This window comes from Amphiura filiformis, chromosome 10, assembly GCF_039555335.1.
Source record: "Amphiura filiformis chromosome 10, Afil_fr2py, whole genome shotgun sequence".
NCBI lineage: Eukaryota > Metazoa > Echinodermata > Ophiuroidea > Amphilepidida > Amphiuridae > Amphiura > Amphiura filiformis.
The window spans coordinates 13,712,407-13,735,778 of NC_092637.1; the positions used below are offsets into that span (position 1 = coordinate 13,712,407).

The 23,372-nt window shown below is 36.5% G+C and overlaps 1 protein-coding gene across 1 annotated transcript in view; it reads left to right on the plus strand.

The window, feature by feature from the left end:
* LOC140162531 (polypeptide N-acetylgalactosaminyltransferase 1-like) overlaps nucleotides 1-23,372 on the plus strand; it is a 67,931-nt gene that overhangs the window by 16,993 nt on the left and 27,566 nt on the right. The window contains exons 2-7 of the mRNA XM_072185779.1: nucleotides 4,432-4,888; nucleotides 15,142-15,313; nucleotides 19,550-19,716; nucleotides 20,387-20,594; nucleotides 21,258-21,428; nucleotides 23,137-23,254. Coding sequence (XP_072041880.1) covers nucleotides 4,669-4,888; nucleotides 15,142-15,313; nucleotides 19,550-19,716; nucleotides 20,387-20,594; nucleotides 21,258-21,428; nucleotides 23,137-23,254 — 1,056 coding nt within the window. The 5' untranslated portion in view covers nucleotides 4,432-4,668. The remainder of the gene's footprint in view (nucleotides 1-4,431; nucleotides 4,889-15,141; nucleotides 15,314-19,549; nucleotides 19,717-20,386; nucleotides 20,595-21,257; nucleotides 21,429-23,136; nucleotides 23,255-23,372) is intronic.

The window sequence follows — 23,372 nt, forward strand, 5'->3', positions numbered from 1 at the left end:
CTTACTCTAAAACCGTCGGGGTACGACACTGTACCACACTGCAAGTATGTTAATTTTCCATTTGTAATTGCTAACCCTGTATTTTGAATGGGGCTGTCAGCCCTGTATCTTCGCCAGCCTCGTACGTCATGTGTTGCGCTTCCTATGCCGCCTGCAAATGGATTCACCCATTCAGGTAACCCCATTCAGAATTCACCCTCCCTGTGACCCTCCCTGTGTGGAAGATTAAGGTCATATCTTCCAAGGCATTAGCCAGAGGGGTGTCTTTAGGGTGTCCAAAATGGTCAAGAATACCTTATTCTACAAAATCAGGGTGTCCACTTCTTATTCACTCCATTATAAAAATCAGAATTTTAGGGTGTCCAAATTGAAAACAGGGTGTCCAAATGACACCTGGACACCCCTCTGGCCAATGCCTTGATATCTTCCATAGCAGGTGTATGGATTTCAAATACAACAGCCCATTTCATTTTGAGAGCAATTTTACGGCGTTTTGTTTTTGTGATTTTCTGTGATTCCTTTTTTCCCATAAAGGCACCAGATGAATCAACCTTTCTTTTACGCACTGTGCTAACCAATTGCAGGCTGCGGGGAGTTGATTATCAGATGCAAACTAGTCTGTTTAATTCAGTCTTCAATTGTAATTGACCAAAAATTCATACAAACCTATATCTATAGCGCAGCTATTACAATTGGAAGAATTTAATCCTGATGTAGCAATATTGAGAGTGCTTGCAATGTTTGCAACATATCTTGACATTTGAGATTGAGATAAGAGTACAGCATTTTACATGGTGTAACCCTGCAGTTAACTTTCCCATTTCTCTGATAATGTATCTTGGTATTTCCTAGGGCAAGGCTTTTTATATTCTATAAAAAGCTCATATATTGTAATGTTGTCGAGCAGACGTTTTTTATAAAAAGATTTTTAATTTTAAAGTGAAGCAACAGCAATTGGTGACAAAAAACAGACAAATAAACAAAAACAATAGCAGTATACCTAAAACCACTAAACAACAATATGAAACCAACAGCCATGATAAGAATTAAAAATGAAACAAAATGAGAAAAAAAATAAGCAAACTGGGCTTGAAAGTTGGTATTTGTTGCTAGACTTTAGTTGCAACTTACGAGAATGCATTTGGATTCTCGCAAAGTCATATTTTGAGAATCTTTATATAATCTCCTCCAATTACCTTAGAGCAATTTTGATACAATATGGTAATTACCACATGAAATCCCCATACAGGGCCTTGGTTTCTTTCCAGTTTGCGAGAATCAAAAACATCCGAGTCACTTTACTTTTTAATACTGCATGATTCAATGAAAGAAGTTGATTCTCGCAACAAATTTTACGAGAATCATTACAAGAGGCGATTCTGTGATTCTCATCGAATCTGAGGCCCTGCCATACCTGTGGGGGATGGTCACTGTCAGTTGGTCTAAAATTGTTTTCATGATCTTGAGGTGGTCACATTTACTCAACAGGAAAAAGGAAAGCTTATCAATTTTTTTGTAAACTTCATTAATCCACCTGTCCATTAAAAGTCACCTGTCCCATTAACATAGATACAGTCATTTAGATATACCCGTCATATCACAGTAAACAAGTATGAAAATACCTCTGCATTTACAGGGGAAAAAATTCTTTCAAGATTCATCCCAAGATTTTGCAGTGTAACAGAATATTTTAAAAGGATAAAGATTGGCAGATCAAATGTAAACCTACAATACACTGGCCATGTCGTAACATGCCCACCGATCAAGGAGTTCTAAGTGACTTATGTGACTAATAGATCATGGAGAAATGTGATGCGTAGTGTTGCCAAAAATTAAGTGTCAGTACGGCAAATTGGCTCGCTAGGCCACAGGGAATGGCTCCAAAGTAGCCCATGGCCAATTTTTAGGATTCCAAAATACCGGATATTTAAGGTGGTTTTACCCCAAATTTAGAATGTAAATCTGACCCCAGTTGGTGGAAAAGCACTTGACTTAAAAGGAAATTTTGTGATCCGCAGCATCATCCCCCCACTTTTCTCCAAAAAAGTTGAGATTTTTATTGTTTACGTATTTAGCAAAAATATTGTGAAATTTGAATTACGTTTTGATACACCAGAACGAAATTACAACACATTGGCTATGGAGCACTCACTGGGGCAGTGTAATACACATAATCATGCATAACTCGCAATACGCAAAATCAGAATCAACTGAAATTTTCGGAACAATCTTTTTTCGTGGATATCTATGCTACGATCACAAAATATTTGTTTAAAGGGAAGTTACTGACTGATCAATAAATGGTCACAAAACCATTTAGCTATTTGGAGATTCAAAACTTTTATAATTTGGCTAAATTGAAGAGAAAATACTTAAAATTACTGTCGCAGGTTGGTACCATACTTGCAATAGTAGCCCAATTTTAGGCAAGTAGCGGCATGGTTTCCTGAGTAGCAGCAAGTGATTGCCAAGTAGCCCAATTGGGTGCCTAAGGTGCGGCATTGGCATCACTGACTGATAGATCAGGGAGAAATGTTCTGCGCTGCAACAGAACATTAGTTTCTATTAAGACAAGTGCTTTTGTCTGTCTTTTGAGGGCTTTCAAGATAAAAGCCAGTGTAAATTGCTAAACGTGCATGTTGTCTAAAACTGCTGGCATGATGCAAACCCCTAAAATGCAATCAGATTTGTCCTGATTGTACAGTACCGCTCAGTGTCCGAAATAAGGAAAATATGGAGGTTGTCCTGAGGACAACTTAAAGCATAAATTCTGCTTGTCCTCAAAACATTTTGGTTGTCCCCAAAATGTGCCATATTTAAGAGGTAAAATAAAGTGGTTGTCCAGAGGATAAGTACATATCTCAATATGGTTGTCCCCAGTGATTTTTGGACAAGAGGATAAGTGCTTATTTCGAACACTGGTACCGCTGACATTCCAGGTGAAGCTATCTATACGAGTTCTTTCTCCATGAGCTATTTACAATTGAGCAGGGAAAGCAAATGACACTAACATCGAATGACATAGCTGTCGGGAAGGAATTACTCCCTGGCAATTAGTCGTGTTTTGGGCCTCCCACCCTAACAATGCAGTGGGAAAAGAGAGAGAAAGGATGGGAAGAGAGGGAATCCGTCCATAGATGCAGTTCCATACAAAATATATTATCAGTAATTCAGGGGCCTCCACCCCCTAACAATGCAAGGCGAAAAGAGAGAGAAAGGAGGGGAAGAGAGGGAATCCATCAATAGATGCAGTTCCATACTAAATATATTATCAGTAATTCAGGGGCCTCCACCCCCTAACAATGCAAGGGGAAAAGAGAGAGAAAGGAGGGGAAGAGAGGGAATCCATCAATAGATGCTGTTCTATACAAAATATTTTATCAATAATTCAGTATACCCATGGATCCCAGGATGGGGATTGTTGTTGACCTCTCGAAGGCAAACAAGTAGAAAGGCGCTGAAATGCTTACTGTACAAAAGCACAGGTCTAGATTCAGTAAATTATAAATTGGAAAAAAACAACAATAAATGAGCCATACCAAAAAGAAAAGTAGTAAAATGGTCTCTAGAAGGCTGTGTGTGACACGTTTCTTTCATTGCATGCCTAATGAAAACAATAAAATATAAAAGCAATTGTACCCTTCTTTTACCAAAATCTCATTATCGTGACTATTGCATACAATCCTAGGAATGACTTCAAATACCATATTCAATTATAATGAATTTTAGTTTTTCAGAAACAATATGGGAATATTTGTCAATCAATCAAGTAAATCCTTTTTTTGTGATCATTAGTACTACAGGTATTGTATTGCTGAATGCGATTAAACCTAATGAGTCAAATAACGAGATTTGACTAAAATTGCATAATGTATTTTATTGTTTTCTGCAAAATGACAACCGTCAATTATTTTTGGGAACCATATGCTAAATTTGATGGCTACTTCAGCCATCATGGCTATTTCAGCCAAAACATGATCATCATCATGAAAATATGCTCGATAATATCACAAATAATCACCATTTGCCAGATCGAAATCAGGTAATTTTGATCCATTTCTGACCAAAAAAGTTAATTTTTTGGAAATATAAGATACAAGTACCAATCTATTAATTTGAATGTGTGCACCAAAAAAGACGTAATGACAACTTCCTGAAACCAAAGATTTTTGAACTGTGACCTCTTGAAAAGGTTATGTTTTTGACAGTTTGCCATTTTTTGCTAAATATAGGAATTGTTTCAGTGCCCATAACCGAAAGTTGTCGGTATATCGCCACAAAACAGAATGTAGTATAGCAGAATTCTGGTTTGCAAATTTTTTTTATCTCGGGATTGTAATGTGATGGACAATCAACATTAATATTCTTGCTGTTTAAAGGTAATTGCAAATTCTTAAATATTTCTTTCGATTTTTGTTTTTCTATCAACAGGTTGCCGACCAGTAGTATGCAGGTAACAAGAAAAGAACCCAGGAACCAACCAAGAAACGAAACATAAAAACACCTAGAACCAACAACTAAATACCAGTGCCTTACAGTGTGTGATACCACCGCCTTGCTTTCAAACAAATCAATTTCTAGAAACACACAGATGAATTTCTAGAAACACCTTCCTTTTTTGTGTAATTTGGTGTGCTTTCTACATTTCTTAGAACAAAAACACTTATCATGATGCCGAAAAGACGACAATGTAAAATTATCATAGCAACGTCCTTATTTTGGATATTTATAGACTTCACAATACTATTGTATTATACGGCACCTTGCGTAGGGCCTTCGTGTAAAGATAGTGCTGAAGAGACTCACGAGGATGGCAGCGCTCTCAAGAAAATGTTGGATAAAGCCAACGAGTGGATGAACAGAGCACCTGAAAACAAAAAACAAATGGGTAAGTACATTCTCACAGTAAAAGGCTGCGATTGGAATTGCTTACGTGTTTCAAGCATCATGCACCGATCATGATCGGCAGTTCTGAATCGGGGCCGATATTTGCCTAACTGGTTCTGAATCGGGACCGGTAAAAAAGCAAACATTACCGATTATTGCTACCGATCACACCAGCAGCTGCACCAGCCTGCTTTTTAAGCTTTCAAGCTCACAAATCAACTTACGTTGTACAGATGGATATAATTCCTTACTCCTGGTCCATAAAATTTAAGTTATTTAACAAAAACAAAGGTGAATTCCGGGGTGAATTACATGCACATCACAATGCGCGAGCCAGTTCTCACGCTCGTGTTGGCTTGTTTCTGTTTTGGTCGCTGTTTTGCTGACGTGACCTTGGGCCCGGACCTGGGGAAACCCCAACCAACTACGGCGCTCCTGTCATAATACTGTGTGCCAGATACGCTACTGGTGGAATCACAGACAGTAAATAGCATGTACACTGTGTACAAAGTTCCATCCCAGTGAGAAATGTTTCCTGGGCCCAACTATTATTAAACACCATTATCATGATTAAAATGTGCAAGATTTGTATTTATCTGTCAACAATGTCCTTAATTCCCAGGCCTTGTCTTTTGACGGGAGTGAGTGCGATCACTCCCCATCACTTGCCTAATATTCTTTACAAGACACACCCACTGAATAAGAATTATCTGTAAATGTATTTTTAACTCTTATAAATTGTAGCAAAGAGACCTCTGTTGAACTCTATTGATATAGAAAGACAAATTATTCCATGATAAGACTTGCCTGTCAAAGTCTATCATTATACATATCAGATAATATTTGATACACACATTAGAAATATTTTAGTGGATAGAATTTCACATCAAAACAATGCCAAAGTTTGTATTAAATTGGCATCAATTTATGACTCCCAAAAAAGTTTTACCGAATGACCCCCTTTTCAGCAACTTTTCACTCGTCCTTGGTCCCCCTTTTGGTATCAAATCTATAGTGGGCCACAGCATTGCCACCTCTAGTGCTGGAGGAAGCATTAAATTTTAGGGTGGGGCAAACAGATTTTTGGCTAGTTACCGTCGAGACAATTACGCATGAAGCTTGAGAAAAATGTTCAGTTCTAGACTATTTAAACCCCAAATGAAGGTGAATTTTGATGTGTATTTTGACTGTTATTTGAGTGATTTTGAAACTAATTAAGGTGAATTCATACAAACCATTGCCCTAAGTTAGGGAAATATACAATACATAAGACAAAAGGAAATTGACACGCAGATGGAAATAGTACTTAGTTTTTTGTATCCATTTTTATGTATCTAGATTACAATGACTCAATAAATCTGGTTCACAAGCAATTAATTTTTCTAGTCGCAATTCATGTCACATCTGATAAAGGCAGGCGTAATTAATTTATGCGCCAATTTGTATGTGCAATTTGAGAAAGCAGAACTTGATATCTTACAATAATTTAATGAATCGGGCGACCAATTAAATTTCAGACTAGTTATATACAGTACAGTATTCCCGTTATCTAATACTTTAGGCTGTATAAAATTTATGTTTTGGTTCTTGTCCCCTGTCGCCTCAATTTCTGGGATTTGTCAATTTTATTTGTTTAAATTTCAAAATCTTTTGGGAAACGTTGTGCAGATAATAAGTTTATTAGAGAACAAGGATTACTTCCAAATCGTTTACCGGTACTCTTATTTGGTTTATTCCACAGAATCTTAAATTTGATAAAGAGAAGGGACTGCCTCCTTTTCCTCCAGGTCTGTTAGAAAGACTGAAAACTAAGTTGCTAACACTGCTAATTTTACATAAAGGAGAAAACACCTCCTCCTTCATCAATTCATGAAAAACCTCCGGATGAGAACCAAACAAATATATTTTATGTGGCCTTAAGGGGGTACTACACCCCTGTGGTAAATTTGTGACTATTTTTGGATTTTTCTCAAAAAATAATAACACACTGGTAACAAAAGTTATGTATGTTATAGGGGCAAGGAATCCAATTACTACACTGGAATTTCAGTGACCCAAGACAAGCGGTTCGATACTTGTGATAGAAAATGAGGTACCGCTGCCACTAGGATGTACCTCATTTCCTATCATATTTACTGAACCGCTTGTCTTGATTCACTGAAATTTCAGCGTAGTAATTGGATTCCTTGCCCCAATAATATACATAACTTTTGTTACCAGTGTGTTATTAATTTTTGAGAAAAATGCAAAAATAGTCACAAATTTACCACAGGGGTGTAGTACCCCCTTAAAGTACTATGGCCTAATTAATTTATGTGGCAATTTGTGTGTGTAAATTGAGAAAGCTGGCAATTTAAAGTGATACAAAATGTTCATGAGAAATTCATGAATTGAAGCTATTTGATTCAATTAAACCCCAATTAAAAACTAATTGTTGTTATAATGGAGCTCAAGGCTCTTGAAATGCTCAGTGCAAAAATGGAAATTATGGTAATTTTCCAATTAAAATATTTTACATCTCAACGTTATTAATCGGTTCTCTAAAATCTGAAAATTTTGCCGGGATGGAAAAATTTGATGTAAAAAAATATATAATTTAGAAATGTCAAACTTGTGTTAGAGAATAGAGTAAACATTTTTATTTTGCTTTGTATTGTGGTTGTATTCAAGTTATACTGAAGTTGACAACAATTGTACACAAATACTAAAACACCAAAATTTTACAATATTTTTAAAAACTAGATCCATGGCTCTTTCAGGATGAATAAGATCTGCACTATGCACAGGGTTGCCAAACCCGCGATTTGGTAGCCCAATTGGGCGACTTTTGAAGATTTTTCCCGCGACTTATGACAATTTCCTGTCCCATAGAAACCAATGATTAAAAAAAATTATGCGACTTTTCAACATTGGCTCCCGCGACTTCCGATAGTTTCCTGCCCCATAGAAACCAATGGTTAAGAGAAACATTGGGCGTCTTTTCGATTATTTGACCCGCGATTCAGGCTGATATCTTTTGGCAACCCTGACTCTGCATACACATAATGATTTTTCCATATGGACTAAAGCCTTCTTTGAGAGCCTGGATTGCCTTTGCTAATTATGTTTCACTCTTCAATCCAAACTAAAGCAACGCTAAATCTTGCATTTTAAAAACAAGAAAAGAAATTTAACACTTGAACAGAAATCCTAGTTTGAAATTTTGATAGTACCAAAATCCTCAGTTTTATAATGTGTACATGCATATGGATGTGTCCATTCGAGTTAAAATCGATAACACAATTTAGCCAAACAGAGATGGAGGATGGGGTGTTTTTCTATAAAGTCAATTAGTCTGTGTGCAAAAACTACTTCAAATTTTAAGTTGAAAATTTGCAATCAATTTGACACTGATGAATTCTTTAGCCACACATATTAGGGACCAGCAGTGGCGTAGCTAGGGGTTGTGGCGCCCAGGCCTAAGGATACAAATAATGCTCCCCCCAATTCTTGAAACAATTGCGCGCATAAGGCCTACCACTAATTAATTTTGGTTATTAGAAGTTGAAGTCTTAAAATGTTCTTTTGATTGATTTTGTGCTGAAATTTTGACTTTCATCGCTTGTAGGAGTGCAGAATTGATGCTGAATTGGTCAATTTGGCGCCCCCACTAAGGGTGGCGCCCGGGGCACGTTGTCCCTCCTGCCCCCTAGTTACGCCACTGCGGACCAACTGGAGTTGGACTTAGAGGAGTCATCAGGAGGATACTTTTTTTAAAGGAGAGAGGAGAAACAATCTGTTTGGGAAAGGGGCAACATTCCATAGAAATAGGGTGGTCACATGAAAATTTCAAACCCACCCCTGGAATTGCTTTTTCTGTCAGGATTGTTCCTTCTGCAAAATGATTTTAAAAACCCTTTGAATCAACTCAATTGGACAATCCGTTGCGAAGATACAGCCTTTTAAAGATTCACAAAATTTTTTTACCCCATTTTTAGGAAAATTCTGATTTTGTCATAAATTTGCATATTCACGGAGCGATAATTGTGGGAATAAAGCCAAAGAAGACATGAGATGTATTGTTTTTGTTTATTTAATGGTCATTTATGCAAATATTAAAAATCCAGGGTCATAATTGCTATATTTGCTTCTTTACAACATTTTTAAGGGGTATAATCCACGCGTCAAGTACGCACTCGTTTCTAACTGAAATTTCTGTGAAATTTTGTCCGCGCAGTTCTCGCCGCCACGCGCGCGTCAAACTAATAACTGCGTGGAGTGTGCGCCAGGCGCTGGTAAGAAGTCCAGCTTCGCGAGAGTATATCGTGTTTTCATCGGCATTTACCAATGATTTTTGTAAAAGAAAGAAAGATAAACAAAGAAGGAAAGAAATAACTAAAGAAATAAAGAAAGAAAGAAAAAGTTTAGGAGTGAAAGAAAGAAAGAAAGAAGGAAAGAATGAAAGAAAAAAAGAAAGAAAGGAAGGAAGGAAAGAAGAAAGAAAGAAAGAAAGAAAGAAAACTAATAAAAGGAAGAAAGAAAGAAAAGAGAAGGAATAAAAGGAAGATAAAGAAAGATAGAGTGAAATAACAGAAATTTTAAGAATAAAGGAAACTGAAAAAATTAATGTAATTAATCAAATAAATAACAACGACAGAAAGAAGTGAGAAAGAATAAAAAAGAAAGGAAACGAAAACAAAACAAAGATAGATGAAGGAAGGGTAAGAAAGAAGGAAGACAGAATTAAATAATGAGGGAAAAGAAAGATAAAATAATAACAAGATAACAAAATATATAGACCTAGGCCTAATAAGACTAGGGCGAACCCATTTCAGAAATCAAAAAATGTATTATTTTCATGGAAAAGAAAATTATATAGGATATAGGTTTATATAAATATTATATAAATAAAACTAGGTTTATATTTTGTTTCTTAGGCATATACTGTCCATTTAAACAGGCAGAGTAGGCCTACGAAAAAATATATAAAAGGGTGATATCAAACGGCCTTTTTTATTTGTCTTATTAACTAGTATTATATAACTTATTCATTATAAAGTAGTTTCTTATTTTACTGATTATTAATATAATGAAATTATTTCAATAGTATTTTGAGGTAAAATTCTGTAATTTGAAATAATATATCACATGAAGTCAATTAACAAAATGTCTATTTTCACATCTGACTTACTTCGCGTGCAACTGAATTTATAACTTAATGATAAAACGAGAATGATAAGTAGATCGAACCAAGTTGTCCCAGCAAACACAAAAAAACGTTAAAACGCTTTTAAACATTTGGGTTTTGATTTAAGTAAATTAAATGTCGGGTATATAAAGGTTATGAAAACGTTTTAATACGTTTTGTATGAAAACACACTACAATAATATTTCTAAAATGTTTTCAAAGTGTTATTGTAAAAAATATGTTTTGCAAATAGTTTTTCCAAATATTTTGTCAACACTGAAATAACATTATGTTAGGATGTTTGCAGTATAACGTTTTTGAGTGTTTTGAAAACGTTTTATACCCTTTATAACCCTTTAAATAACCCGACATTTAAACGTTTGCAACCTTTTCTAACCTTTGCGAATGATGTCGAAAAGGTTTTGTGTTTGCTGGGTACATGCCTAAAATGAGATGATATTTGAGTAATATTAATATCATTCTAAACATGATAAATAACGGGATCCGCATATATATATATATTTAAGTTAATAATTAAAGGCCTATTCAGTGATAGCCTGCAAAAAATTAACATTGTTTATAAATAAGTCATTAAGTATTTTTGCTATATATGCAAAACAACGAGAAAAAACGGCAGTATTAACAAAGTTCAAATTCAATTCAATTTGAAATTACAGATTCATGTAAAATATCTCATTTTGTTTGTTGGCTTAACCACTTTTGGTTTTCGATTTTTGAAGAACTTCATATTGAGTGAAACTATATAACCTAATGGACTTTGGAATCAAGAGGGTTAATAAAACCGAAAACTGTCATGTTGCCGGTGTCTGCGATATCACCTGCATACGCGGACAATTTAGTGCGTATGAGCTGCGACAAGTTTTTGCGAGTGACGCGCTATGATATCGCACTGGTATTTTGAACCAAAAATATGCCATTTCTGCTCAAATTGTGAAAAAGTAACTCAGTGACCCCCATTTTTTATTAGCTTTAATGAAACATCCTATCAGTGCGCATATTATATCAAAAAATCAGCCAAATTGTTGGGGTAGATTTTTTGTTATAATCAAAAATAGGTCTAAATTTTCCATTTTTCCATAGACGCCTGCATTAATTTTTCCCCAAAACAGCCTTTTTAAAATGGTTATTTCTCAAAAACGAGCTTGGTGACCCCTCTTTTTTATTTTAGATATTCGAAGTATATCGATGAAAGTTAATTGGTACGAAGTTTAAGAAAAATTGTTGGACGGGATCTTGTATGGACTATACCCCTTAAAATGGCTGAAATCACAAAAATAACTCTTTTGCCAGGACTTTTAAGGTAAATATATGTGATATTCACCGTTGAGGGCGCTATTATGTGCCAATTATGACCTTCAAAGGCCTGTATTTCCTAAACTACACAACCAAATTGTCTGATTTTCGCACAGGATTTTGCTCTGAGGGTCTAGATTATAAAATTAAATATAGCATAATTGTACATCTTTGGGAAAATAGTTTTATTTGATGACAAAAAATATTTTGTGCGTAACTTTTTTATGCGTGACCGTACAAAAATGCTATATTCACCTTCATTACGAGCAGAATATTTTCTATCTAATTAGGTAGTCGGGATTGCACATAAGTTACTAGGAGACAAATTATATGGAATTTAAGATGCCCAAAAGTTTTCCAACTGCTGCAGAATCTGTTACATTTCCACCATACATTTGTGTATGTAGGCAGGGGTACACACTATAGCTAGCATTTTGGCCACCCTAATAGAAATGAATATTTTCACAATTTTGAGTGAATGCAAGGGGAGGGAGATTTTTCTCCTTAAAAAATATCAAATTATTTTCTTGCCTTTGACTAAAATCTGCACCCAGTTTAAAGTAATGACACTCGACTCTGGCCAGATGAGTTAGGCAGAAATCAATTTTGATTTAATAGTTACGCAAAGTGTGACCAAATTGAGCCCCTGCATTTGATGAAATTCATCCCCAGTTATGGGATGAAAATTGATACCACTGGACAAGCCGCATTGATCAGATTGATCACGGCACTTTAATATAGTGTGCCATTTCATCCATGCAGTGTACATGGAATCTAATATTGTAAAGTGTTATATTTTCACGGTACTAATTTTTCGCGATTCGAACTCTCCGAAGCCATTTTGCGGTTTCTTAGATCTGTGATTACAAACAGTTACACAATAAAGCCTATGGGTAAAATATACTTTCGCAGGCTTTTAAAATCGTGGCTCTGAAATTTATTGTAAAAAGTGTGAAAATTTAAACCTAGCGAAAAGTTGTCGCTATACAGTAAGATGTTTTTGGTATCTATGGTGACTAGTACAGTACATTTAAACCATTGTCTTTTATTGTAAATTACTAGTTGAGTTGCTTCAACAGTGCTTTTTATAAAATTAAATACAATGTACATGTAGGGCCTATGTATTCTCAGCCAGATGCTTACAACTGCAAAATTTATTCATATATTTATTTATTTATATTGGTGCTCAGTTATCCACCTTGGTGCGGCCGGGCTTCTATAACTAGTTCTAACCAGGGCCATAACAAGCGGGGTGGCCGGGGAGGCTATGGCCACCCCACTTTTTAAGGAATTTGTTATGTTTTTCTTTATATCTAAATCCCAATTTGGGCAAATATTTGTATTGTGTCCGCGGGGCCGTCTCCGCCCCCACCCACATTTCTGATGACCGCCCCACATTTTCCAAACATGGCCCTGCTTCTAGCTACTGGGTTTGAAGGTTTCTGGGTCTCCTACTTATGATTAAGTATAGAAAAAATGCAGGAAATAATTAAATACATTTTTCCATTAAAAGACAAAAAAGAGGAAGTGGCAGTTTAAGGGGAATTTGTTCATACTCCTTGGGAATATTTTTTCCTCAGTACCTTTCAGGTCAGTTTAATAGCACATGTATTTTCACTAAACATTGGTTCACCTGAAGTTCGGTACTAACGTATGTGCATATTTCGCTGGTCGCAGTTTCAAATCGCTGGGAACGAGTAGCATTTGCAGGATCAGCAGGGGCAAAATTGCCCCTGACTCCTGCTTATTTCGAACCCCGAGAAAGTGAGACCCAGGTATGGTAAATGATGATTAAAATTAAAAATGAGATAGAAAATGAGATGTCAAATTCAAATAATATTTTTCTCCAACCAAACTTTTCACATTTTTTAAAAACTGCATTATGTAATCAAAAGGGAGTTGGCTGATCAAGTACTTCCATCTGTTATAAAGACCCATATATGGCCATATCATGCAGTATTAATCCAATAGTCAAATACAACTATAAGACAACTCTCACTTTTTACAAATGACTGGGGTGGTGTATACTGTTTGCATTGCTGATCAATATAGGTCCAAATGCTCTGTCCTGCCACCAGTGTTGCCAAACTCGCATATTAAGTAGCCCAATTGGGCGACTTTTGAAGATTTTCCCAGCGACTTTGAACTACCGTATTTCCTCGAATAAGCCCCCCCCCCAGCATTGCATTTTCCAAATGGGGGGCGTTTTTTTAGAGGTCATTTTTAGCACAACAATTCCCGTTAAAATCATTAGGTAAGCTTAAAAGTCACGCTAAAATGACGAACTAGGAACTAGAAACACTGACTTTTGGTTCACTTCCGGGTTTCCGATGCAGATTTTCGCCAATTATTGCTGCTATTATCAACCATGTGAGCAACTTGGTAAGCTTACTGCACAAGATAGCATGGAAATATTGGCATTTGGCCGCATTTTTGAAACATCTTTTTTGAAAAAAGTGGTGGGGCATTTAATTGAGGAGAGGGGCGACTATTCGAGGAAATACGGTATTTCTTGTCCCATATAAGCCAATGATTTAAGAAAAAATTAGGCGACTTATCACCATTGGCTTCCAGGAAGCTCCCAACGTCAAGGAAGCCGCTTCCTTGACATTGGGAGTTTCCTGTCCCATAGAAGCCAATGGTTAAGAGAAAACTTGGGCTACTTTTTGATTATTTGACTCACGATTTGGTCTGAAAGTTTTTGTCAACCCTGGGGCAAATTGGGGGGGCAAATTGTGAAATTTGGACATTAGTTTTCTGTGATTGTGTATTCATATTCAAAAATAGTCAAGCTCATTGTATTTGAGACCATTTGTGACCTGTTCCAACAAATTTATACCTTGGGCGTTCCGAAAAATAGCCAAACTAAGCAGGGAAAATATAAAGATGAACATAAGAAATATATTGTCTAAATGCATCATCACTTCAGTAGCAAACTTGCAATTTTCAAAAGCAATGTATCATTTAAAAAAAAACCAATATTTTTCCCTTTTCTGCATATTAGTAACTCTCACTTTCTTGACAAAGACTTTGTTGCATAGTTAGAAGTATATGGTTCTCTGGAATATGGGGCTGGGCACATATGATGTGGACTACTGAAAATGCTAAAGCTGTGTTACAAGTGGAACTAGGGTTGTAGCTACAGTGGGTGGTGGTGGGCGGCAGAGCCCACCACTCAGTTTTGGAGTCCACCACTCGGCTGCAATTTTAGCACTGGAGACCACCACTCAGAGGCCAAAATTGCACCATTTGATTGAATTAGTCGAGAATTTGGTCCATTTTTGGCAAAAATTGCTAAATAGACAAAATTTTCAGCAAATGCCCACCCAGCACTAAAAATATCCTAGCTACAACCCTGTGTGGAACCCTCACATCCAATATTGAATAGCAGCAATTTTTTCGTGAGGTTTTTATTTTTGCAGTTAATGAACTGAATTTGAATTAAAAGCCTGCGAAAAGGTTTAAATATTCAGTAGGCCTATATTGAAAGAATCTGGTTTCTCGCAACAGCTAAAATAGCTCAGCTTTGGGTAGCTAACTGTCTGCAAACTAGACTTTCTTCAGCCCCTAATAAACACATGGGGGCGCTGTTTGATGTGCTATTTAGACTCGACACTGTCAGACGGGGCAGGACTGTTTGTACTTACTGTTTGTAAACAAGAAACTGGTCCGAACAGTTCAAATCACAAAAAAATTAATACCGTACGTATCTTGCTATATACAGTACCTTTACCATAAAAATATAACAAATTGTTTCTTCTTGTTCTTTACAGAGGGCCCGAAACCAGTCAACTTAGACGGACCGGGAGAAATGGGCAAGCCGGTCATTATAGAACCAGAGAACAAAGCCGAATCAGACCGGTTATTTAAAATTAATGAATTCAATTTAATGGCTAGTGATAGAATATCAATGAACAGGTCGTTACCTGACGTCAGGCCTAGAGGGTGAGTATTTGGTTGTCAGCAAGTTGAAACTGACCAACAGGTCCGATCATAGCTTCATGGACCCTTTTTAAAAATTTAAAAATTTTACAATGCACGGAAGCTGTTATCATGTAATTCATTGCCGAGTTGCTCATAAAATTGTCATTGTCAATACAAATAAGGAACCAATTATGACACAGAAAACCTAAGAAATTTTTCCGAATAGAACGTTCAAAAGTCAATACAATGACAACGCAATAACAATAACATCAATCTTGACAAGATACCACGTATTCCTGGTTGATCTACTGTCTATCTCTAAACGGAACAACATGTATTTGCTACATGAAATTGCTTTACAGCAAAATGTAAAAAGCAGGAACTTCTGACCGGACCCCTTAAATTTTCACTGGACCCCTTGGGTTTTGCATGGCTTAAGGGATCTGGAATGAGCGTTTTGAGCGTTTCGACAGTATTTTTTGTGGGACATGAGAGCACATCAGACATATCGAATTGCATTCTGAATACGAAGAATGTCTTTCTGATATCAAATAATTTTAATTTTTGAAATTCACGATATAATACAAATTTTATGACAAATTATTAAAATTTGATATTTTTCACATTTTGATATAACAGTCCAATAAATACTGTCCAAACATTCATACCCCATCCCTTAAAGGGTCCGGAAAAAAATCAACTGGACCCTTAACATTTTTGAGCTAGTGCTTCCCCTGGTCGCCAGTCATGCAAGTGATGCAACACGGGCAATTTACAAGTGGCGCACCTAACTGCATGCATGTGATTCTATATCAAATTTGGGCTAATCCATTTGAAGTCCCCATTCCCCCTGTGGACGATTTTGGAAATATCTTCCACAGATGAGTATGAATTTAAATGGAATTAGCACATTAACAAACTCTATTTGAAACTAACCCTCCATCTGTCGTAGATTCTTTCTCGGAGGGTGTATGAAATTCAAATGGAGCTGCCTATTGTGTTCCTTCCATTTGAAATTCATACTCCCCCGTGGATGATATTTCAAAAATCTTCCACAGCTGGGCAGTATGGATTTTAAATTGAATAGCCCAATACATGATGTTATGAGTTTCATCTTTTTCACCAATTTTAAGCCGAACAAACTATAATATATTTTTCATAGAAATCGGAATGTAACATAAAGGATTAAAGGAGATACTGACATTGTAACTCTTGAGGAGAGTACTCAGTAGATGAATACATTAGTATTGCATTGACAATTCATTTATATAATCTAAAATTTCTATACCAAATGTAAAATTAATATTATGTGAATTTAATTGCCTCTCTAAAATACTTGCCTCAGAAATGTCCACCTAAATTGCAGGATTTGCTAACACATGGTACTTCATTAAATTATGATCTGTGATTAAATACACTTCCTGTCTGTCTGGGCTGCCACAATTTCCAGCCTAAATCATGGCGCAAATCCACAAAAAATCAGCCCAAGTTTTCTCTTTACCATTGGTTTCTATGTGACAAGGAATTACTGAAATCATGATTGCCAGTGTGTAAAAGTACTGAAATCATGATTGCCAGTGTGTAAAAGTAGCCCAATTTTTGTCTTATCTTATCATTGTTTGTAAGGCAGGAAATGATCAAAAGTTGTGGGGAAAATCTTCAAAAGTGGCCCAGTTGGGCTACCTAATTGGGTAGCCAACCCAGCTTCCTGTTTTAGGTAATGTTACAGTTACACTAGTCGGTAATTAGGCCTATACAATGTGATGATTTTATTTGCATAATACAAAAGAACTAAGTTCATGTGCATTCAAAAGTACTAATGAATCATGATGAAATATTCTCCGGGTATGGGGGATCTTTATTGAAAAAGGTATGGGGATGTGCAGCAGATTATGGGTGCTTTGCAGTCATATACTCGGTTAGTTTTGTGGGGTTCATTATCGAACCCCAACGGTTTTAGCTTGTATTTATATTATTTATCAACATAGGCCTATTTGTTTGTAATATTTCAAGCGTTTTAAAATGTCAAAATAATCCCATTCAATTACACGGTTGACGATGAAAATTTACTGAATTTAGAGAATGCAATGCGGCCACCACCTGAGAGATGTAAGTCTTCCGGAAATTCCTGGAATTCGGAAATGTGGCAATTTTTTTTTACATTTCGGGATTGGATGATGATAATTTGTCATAAAAAGAGCATGGCTGGCATGTTTTTCAGGGAGTGGATCGTTACCTCGCTTACACCTCTGAAATATAATACAATCAATCGATCAAATTTGTCAAAAGAGATATGTGTTTTTTTTTAAATAGTGTAAAGAAGTGGTATCCAATAAAGGTCATTGTCATTAATGGTTAGGAGGGAGCATTAATTGATGATTATAACTAATGTAAAACACTTAAATTTCGCGAGGTGTTTAATTTCCCGAATTTTGCGAGTACCTGAAATTCGCGAAATTAAATCCCCCGCAAAATATAAAATATTACATTGAAACTAAACAGTAAATCATCTGGATTCGCAAATTTAAAACCCTCATAAATCCTGCTTTTTCTCAATTCGTGAAATAAAGTACCCGCGAAATTTAAGTGTTTTACTACATTGTAACGTGGCACATCATACACTCGGATCCACAACATGCTCATCTACTGGGCACAGTTCTTTAACCTGATACATTTGTACATTTATTGTATGACCTTTGAAAATTTGGGTACAAAAACTCATACTTTGCAACTTGAGGTCAAATTTTGCACTATGAATGTTTAATTGAGGTTATTGAACTATGTCATTGGGATGAGGCCATTGTGGTCAATAGTGATACTTATATCTGTCATAATTAGTGGTTTAAAATAAAAATCAATTTCAGACACCTGTGCACACTATTCAAGTGGGGCATCATACTTACAGCTGTGAATCGGAAATAGCACATCAGATTTGTGAAATTCATGCAAATTTAAGGGAAGGGCTATGAAAACGTTTGGATAGTATTTATTGTGGGACATTAGAGCACATCAGACATATCGAATTGCATTCTGAATACGAAGAATGGCCTTCTGATATCAAATAATTTAGATTTTTTGAAATTACAATGTAATACACATTTTATGGCAAATCATTAAAAATTGATATTTTTGATATTTAACAGTACTCGAAGTAAACTTTATAAATCTGATGATTTCTACCTAAAGTGTATTTAGGTGGGATGAAAACCGACGATCAATTGAAAATGTTGACCTTTCGTATTGAAGATATGGATTTTTTTCCCAAAACTCCAAAAAAAATTAGGTCTTTTTGGGAAAAAATTCATATCTCCAATATGAAAGGTCAAAATTTTCAATTGATCGTCGGCTTTTCCTCCCAGCTACATACACTTTAAGACTATATCATTAAATTTATAAAATTTACTTCAAGGACTGTTATATCTCCAAAATGTGAAAAATATCAAATTTTAATAATTAGTCATAAAATTTGTATTATATCGTGAATTTCATAAAATGAAAATTATTTGATATCAGAAAGACATTGTTCAGTATTCAGAATGCAATTCAATAGGTCCGAGGTGCTCTCATGTCCCACAAAAAATGCTGTCGAAATGCTCAAAACGCTCATTCCAGTTCCCTTAAGTTGTAATATATCAGTTTCCCGCATATTTAATCCACATTTGGGAGCGTGTATATGGGGTCGTATTAAAATAGTAAATACCATCAAATTACATCATCCTTCTTTGATCGTTACACTACTACAAAAAATTGTCAAATGCATTGACAGTATTCATTCAACATAAAAATGTGAGAGTTGTAATGAGTCTTGTACTCACATAATATAAAGTGCGAGGGTCATAATTTTTGTCACTCAAAATTGTCCTTTTCGACCGGCAAAATATTGACTATTCAAATAATTAAGAAAAACAAAACTACACTACACACAAAAAGTATCTACACAGACACCAAACCTATATTGCCAAATGAAGTAGTCAATACTCAATATAGATATGGAGGATTTTGTTCTGCATAATTTGATACCTTGTTTGGCACAATGTGACTTTAGTTTCCCAACTGACACCAATTTGAATGAAAAAAGCACATTTTAAAAGTGGCAAATTTTCATACACAAATTAATTTGCTTATCCATTTTGGTCACCCAATGTAAGTCAGACCTTGAATATTGTCTTACCGAAGTGCTGTGCATAAAGTTGCTGTAATTCAAGTTATAACAAAGGATTAAAATTTATTTCCTTAATTTGTGTTTCTCTCATCCAGGTGTGCCAACAAAGTGTACCCCAAAAACTTACCCACAACTAGTGTTATATTAGTATACCACAACGAGGCGTGGAGCACGTTACTACGCAACGTACACAGCATCATCAATCGCTCACCGCCCAATCTAGTCAAAGAAATTATACTAGTTGATGATGCTAGTGACCAAGGTAGGTTTGTTTGTTAGTTTGCTTTTCTTATCACTTACTTATATGCATCAGGCTGTCTCAACCATTGTTGTGTGAAGCCCTTCTGAACAGAGATGCCAGGAGTTACTATCTACCAATGGTGTACAACTCACTTGGCCAATTGACGCTGTCTGGTGTTAATGGCTCAGAATAGTCATGAGGGGAGTTTGTTGGGAAGTGCCCTATGTGTTACTGTTACCTGCCCCATCCACTGAAGGAGAGGTTAGATTCTGGGCAGTTGGGGTTCGTTAAGATGACAGGTTGGGCTGGGTTGCAAGACTTCGCACCCTTGCCTGGACACACGGCAAAGTAGTGAGCGCACAAATGCAGGCATCTTCAGGGCTTGCAGCCCACATGCCACAGTGGAGGGTTGCTTATTGGTCATGGGTGGGAACCAGCGGCACCATGTCGGCCTCTCCCAGTGAATATACCTCCGGGATTGTCAGAGTAGCACTGTAGGCCTTTATACATAGGCATTTTGGTTAGGTTGGAAGTGCCCTACATGTATGTGTTATCCACCCCACCTGCGGAAGTGGAGGCACCAAGCCTGTATGTTTTGGTAGGAGTCAGGGTGGTTAGTTTTAATTTTAATCACACACAAAAAAGCAGTGCAATATATATAATTAACCATATATCTTTCTTGTTTCCACAGAACATCTAGGTAAAAAATTAGAAGATTACATTGCCAAGTTGCCTATTTCAGTCCATGTAGAAAAGATGCCTGAGAGAGCAGGTCTCATCCGGGCCAGGTTACAGGGAGCCAAAGTAGCAAAAGGTCAGGTGCTGACCTTTTTAGATTCACATTGTGAGGTCACTGAAGGATGGCTGGAACCACTACTGACAAGAATAGCTGAAGACAGGTAAGGGTCAAAGGTCAGGTTGTTACCCTGTTACAATGTAGATTCACATTGTGTGGTCACAGAAGGATGGCTAGAACCACTACTAACAAGAATAGCTGAAGGCAGGTAAGGGTCAAAGGTCAGGTTGTTACCCTGTTACAATGTAGATTCACATTGTGTGGCCACAGAAGAATGGCTGGAAGATCAAATTAAAAAAACTACTTTGTCTGACGTGCAAAGGTGCGACATGATTGGTTGCTGACCTGCGCAGTACAGCATTTTGGGGCTGGTTGACAGGACATCATACGCAAACTATAGTCTTTTTAATTTGGTCTTCAATTATAAAAGAATAGCTGAAGACAGCCGAGGGTCATGGGTCAAAGTTAATTTAAGAAAGACTCTCAAAGGGTAGAACAGAGAACTTGTATACCAGTCAAGTTTAGTCAATCGATAAGGTATTAGCTAAATGCTTCTGCAGCAGAGTTGCAGTTCTGGGTAAATAGCTGCTTCTTAATATTTGGGACTCAAAGGGAATTTTTACATGAAACAAAATAATTTTCTATTCAAATTTTTCAGGTCTATTTCTTACTGCATAAAAGCAAATTTTGTATCCCCGTTTTCATTAACAAGTCAAAGACAGAAATGATTTATTAACTAAGAACATTATCTTTCTTCTCCAAACAGGACCACATCAGTGTGTCCAGTCATAGATGTGATCAGCGATGAGACATTTGCATATCAACATGGCAACGACCCGCAGATGGGTGGATTTGGTTGGTCGCTTTTCTTCAAATGGTTTCCAGTGCCAGCCAGAGAGAGGAACAGGAGGAAAGGAGATCCTACAGAACCTGTCAGGTATCCTCACCTTTTGTTTATCATAACCACATGAAATGTTTGTGTGCATGAAAATATCATCGTTTGGCAGGGAAAACCTCCTATGTGTCATTGGCCCCTGAACATGTTTAAAGCAAAACCTCTTATGTAACCTGTTGGCAGTTTTGTTTTAAACAAGTCCAGGGGCCAAAAGCACATACAAGGTTTTTCCTGCCCAACGACGATATCACTAATATTGTCGGCCTACTACGCTAGTTGCCTAGTCATTTTTTTGTAATTTTGAGAACGAAGTACAAAATATGGTTCAAGCATGCATTTTAACACATTTATTCACCAACCTTTGCACAAGAACAAATGATAATGATACATATTAAAGGGAATTATCCAAAATAATTAGGGTAATTACGTAACTGATGCATGCTTGAACCACATTTTGTACTTGTTTTCAAAATTAGAAAAAATGACTAGGCAATTATAATAGTAGGGTGACAATATCTTGAATCATGAAGCCTTAATACTGATTTTATGTGACAATAATTAATCGGCAAATGATGCGATTTCCCTCATTCCGATTCCGATGTGGCAAGGCCAAAATCATACCGATTCAAAGTTGACCGATTAGATCTGTTCTACTCAAATTTTGTGACTGCTGCTTCAGTGGCGTAGCATCAGTCATCCTATTGGAGGGTACCAACCGTGATGATTGGGGCTTTGGGGGACACCAGTCCTGATTGAGGGAGCACAAGCCATAATTTTCTTAAGGGATTTTCTAAATTTAAAATTTGATAAGGGGAGGTGCATGTGCCCCTATGACGCTATGCTGTTTTGCTGCTTTGTTTTAAATGAACCGATGGTGGCGACATCAAATTTTTGGTAGTTATTGCCACTAACAGCACTGGTTGTTTAACATAAGTCACACACTCATTATAAGGACTATTTATACAAGTATTGACTGCTATGAGGGGCATGATTAAAATTATAGGCTTGCGATGATGTCAAAACCTTGCTATGACCCAAGGCGCTATACATAGCATGGTTTTGACACCATCAAGGGCCTGTAATTTTAACTATGACCCAAACATATAGTTGGCATGGCTGTAGACTAAAGATTTCTATCATCTGACAGCACAGGACATCACAGTGCTTGACATGCAGATCAATCATGCCAATCTTGCGCCCCTTGGCAGCGGGCATTGAGCGAGTTTACTATATGCCAGTCACCAAGGGTAACAGCATGCCCGCACTTGTAGCCAATCAGATTACAGAAATCTATGTAATAGGTATATATGCTATCCGTCACTAACATTCAACCATATGTGACACGATCAAGGGGAATGAGTCGGATGTCACTAATATTGATATTGAGATATTGGCAAAGAAAGTGTTAAAATGCTTTTGTTTTATATTGTTTTCAGCGATTGATAAATTGACGTAACTTTACAAAGAAAAATCGTATCAACATGGGGTTTTCAGTTTCTGAAAGCTCTAAATGTCCTCTTTAGAAACATGTAAAACTCATTTTCAACCAGGGCCGACATGTAACTCATTCCCCTTGATCATGTCACATATCTTATAACTTATAACTCATCGTAAAGATACAAGCATTTTAAATTATATACCGTCGTAGTTAACAATGGGTTCCTATTGTAAGTCCCTATTACAACGTGTAACATACCATGACAATATGTATCTAAATGCAGTCCATCATTAACTCTTTTATCCTTCACAGGTCCCCCACCATGGCGGGAGGTTTATTTGCTATAGATAAAAGTTATTTTGAAGAACTGGGTACATATGATCCTGGTTTCAATATATGGGGAGGAGAAAACCTGGAACTTTCATTCAAGGTAAGTCAACAGTAGCATTTTGTCTTTCCATGACCCATAAGAAGACTGAAACAGGTGGAAAATGCTAGAAGATGGCTTCACATAAAGTTTGTTTGGCTTACATAAGGCGGAAATTATT